General features: G+C 38.6%; 1 protein-coding gene across 1 annotated transcript; it reads left to right on the forward strand.

Annotated features, from left to right (window-relative positions):
- The first annotated feature begins 393 nt into the window (after positions 1-393).
- LOC145164704 (uncharacterized) lies at positions 394-1,065 on the forward strand. Its single transcript, XM_079083407.1, has 2 exons — positions 394-850; positions 899-1,065. The coding sequence occupies exons 1-2, from the start codon at positions 394-396 to the stop codon at positions 1,063-1,065; spliced, it is 624 nt and encodes a 207-aa protein (XP_078939533.1).
- The last annotated feature ends 1,977 nt before the right edge of the window (positions 1,066-3,042 follow it).

A 3,042-nucleotide genomic window follows, 5' to 3' on the forward strand; every position in this document is an offset into this window, starting at 1 on the left:
TCACTGGGCAGTTTTTCCTTCCTGATCAGTTCTCTTTCTTTTGCAATAAGGTAGTATCAGGTTGTTACCACCTTACACTTGGTATCAGAGCATAGAAGAGCACAAAAGAGATCCAACAAACCGATCTATCACAACCCCACCATGGAAGGACCGAAGATGCAATATCTTGTCTTGACCAGAACCAACTATGCTGCATGGGGGATTAAGATGAAGGTGTTCATGCAAGCACATGAGGTGTGGGATGCTATTGAATCTAAAAATCCCAGAATGTAGCTGGTGTCAAGAAGGATAAGATGGCTATGGCAACGATTTTACCAAGCCATCCTGGAAGAAATCCTTTTGTCGATAGCGGAGAAGCAAACAACAAAAGAGGTGTGGGAAACACTCAATACTATGGATATGGGTGCAGATCGAGTTCGAATAGCAAAAGTTCAGTCACTAAAGGCTGAATTCGAGATTATTAGTATGAAAGAACCCGAGACGGTTGATGACTTTTCGGCAAAAATCAGCAACATCGTGAGCAACATCAAGGCGTTAGGTGATACCATGGATGAAGTGTATGTGGTTCAGAAGATTCTACAAGCCATGCCCTCCAAGTTTGTTCAAATTGCATCAACAAATGAACAATTTGCTAATCTTGATACGATGACAGTTGAAGAAGTCGTTGGAAGACTCCAAGCACACGAAGTGCGTATACAAGTACATGAAGAAGTAGACGAGAATAAATTGCTCTTAACCCATGAAGAATGGTCAGAAAGAAACAAGAAGCAATCGAACCAGAAAGAATCAAAGAACAAACAACAAGGAAATTCAAGCATTTATGGGGGACGAGGAAAAGACCGTGGAAAAGGTAATTAGAACAATTCGAATCGTGGAAAAGGTAATTGTAACAATTCAGGTCGTGGAAGAGGTAATTGGAACAATTCGGGTCGTGGAAGAGGTGGTAATTACCAGAATAAAGGAAGTGATGGGCAAAACCAAACTCAAAACTATGAAAAAAGCAAGATACAATGCTATAATTGCCAAGAATACGGGCATTATGCTTCTGAATGCAAAAACCCATGAAGGGAAAGGATTCAAGAAGAAAATATAACCCGAGAAGTCAATGATGTTAACCAACCCTATTACTTGCAGTTGCGAAGAATGAAGATGTTAAATATGAAGTCATGCTAAACGAAGAAAAAGTAAACCCATCCTTAAGAAAAAAGGAAGAAGTATCAAGCCAATTGTTGAGTCAAGAATATGGTTTATACTTCACTTTTCTAAGCATTTATTGTTTTCGGTCTAGGACCGAAAACCGTCTTGGGTTTTGTTGTAGCTTGGACCGAAAACTCATGTGTTTTCGGTCAAGCAATTGGGTTTTCGGTTTGGGCTTTGTATTTTGGGTCCGTAAGTATAAATAGAGTCATTAGGAGCACTAGTGTGCCCAAGGAGGGGAGGGGCGTTCTTGAGGAGCATTCATTTATATCTTGGAGTTCTAGAGAGAGAAAGTAAGAGAGAACAAGTGTGCGTGTGTGTGTGAATCTTATGTACATGGAGCATCATTGAATATTATTATGATACATTAAAGTTCATCAAGTTCTTCTTCTTCTTCTCCATTCTATCTTGCATCATCCACTTGATTGGGATTACGCACCATTAAGTGGATCGGATTGATACGTCAAGCAAATTTTGGGGACTTACGGTTGGTAGCAGAGCTTGGATTGTATCAATCATTTTAGCAAGATCTTGAGCATTTTTGGATTTTTTTTCTTGAAGGTTTTTGCGTTTTTGATGAGTTTTTGAAGAAATATTAGGTGTTTGTTCTTCGTGTTCTTCATAAAAATGAGTTTTTGATCGAGTTTTGCATCAAAAAAGTGAAAAATCGTGTTTTTTGACGTAAATTTGCGAGATCCAACGGCCATTTTCGCACTCAGCTAAGTTGTTCCGAGGAGTTTTCGGTCAGAAGGTTGTTTACGGCCGAAAGCGATTCTTGGTGGTGCGTGTCCGAAGAGTTTGCGGTGGAGCGTCCGGAGGCCGAAATCAGTTTTCGGGTGTGAGGGTTTTCGGTGCGAGGTCTCGCACGTGTTCGGTCAGCAGTCTTCGTTTGCGGTCAAGTTTTCGGTCAGCAGCATTGGTGCGAGAGTTCTCGGCCAAACCAAGAAGCCTCGCATTTTCAGTGAAAATTTCGAATTTTTGACATTTTTGGCCCAAAAATCAAATTTTCGAATTTTGAAGTTTCGTTTTCAGTCCAAAGCTTTGACCTTTGATTTTTGACTTACTAGTTTGACTTTTGACCTTAAAATATGTCTTTGACTTTCAAGTTTGACATTTGACTTTAAACTTTGATTTTCTCGTTTAACTTTCAAATTTTCACGTTTGGATTTTCGGTTTGACTTTTAAGTTTGACTTTTTAAGTTTGACTTTTTAAAATTTGACTTTTGAGGTTTATAGTCAAAGGGTGTTTTTGATAAACAATGAGTTCCTCAAACACCCCAGTCAATGAAGTTTCATGTTCTCAATCTTGTGAAGCTACAATTAAGTTTCTTCGTGATCAAATCGATTTATTAAAAAGAGAAAATGAGGACCTTAAATATGAAGGATATACACTTAGGAAGGGCCAAAAACCCTTAAAAGCACAACTAGAGGCCAAAACCAAGGACTTTAGAGCACTTCAAGAGGAATATAACAACAAATGTGCAAATTATACCTATGTTAAGGAAAAGCTTGCTAACTTGACTGCCGAACTTGATGCATTAAAAGCTAAATATAAAGATGCTGAATTCAACTTTAAAAAATTTGATGTGTCAAGTGAGGTAGTTGCATCCATGATAGAAAAACAACTAACATTTAGCGATAATCAAAATAAAGGTCTAGGGTATGACAGTGTTCCTCCTCCTTTTAACCATAGTTCAACTAATATACCTATGACTAAAGAAGAAATAGATAGAGAAGCACATCTTCAGTATGGCAAACCTGCTGTGGTTGTGCCAGAAAATAGCTTTAGGGTGAATGATACTGATGCTTCTACTTCCTGTTCAGGTAAAGTAGTGGAAGATGAGG

Source organism: Lactuca virosa, chromosome 3, assembly GCF_052849685.1.
Source record: "Lactuca virosa cultivar CGN04683 chromosome 3, Lactuca_virosa_CGN04683_v6, whole genome shotgun sequence".
Lineage (NCBI taxonomy): Eukaryota > Viridiplantae > Streptophyta > Magnoliopsida > Asterales > Asteraceae > Lactuca > Lactuca virosa.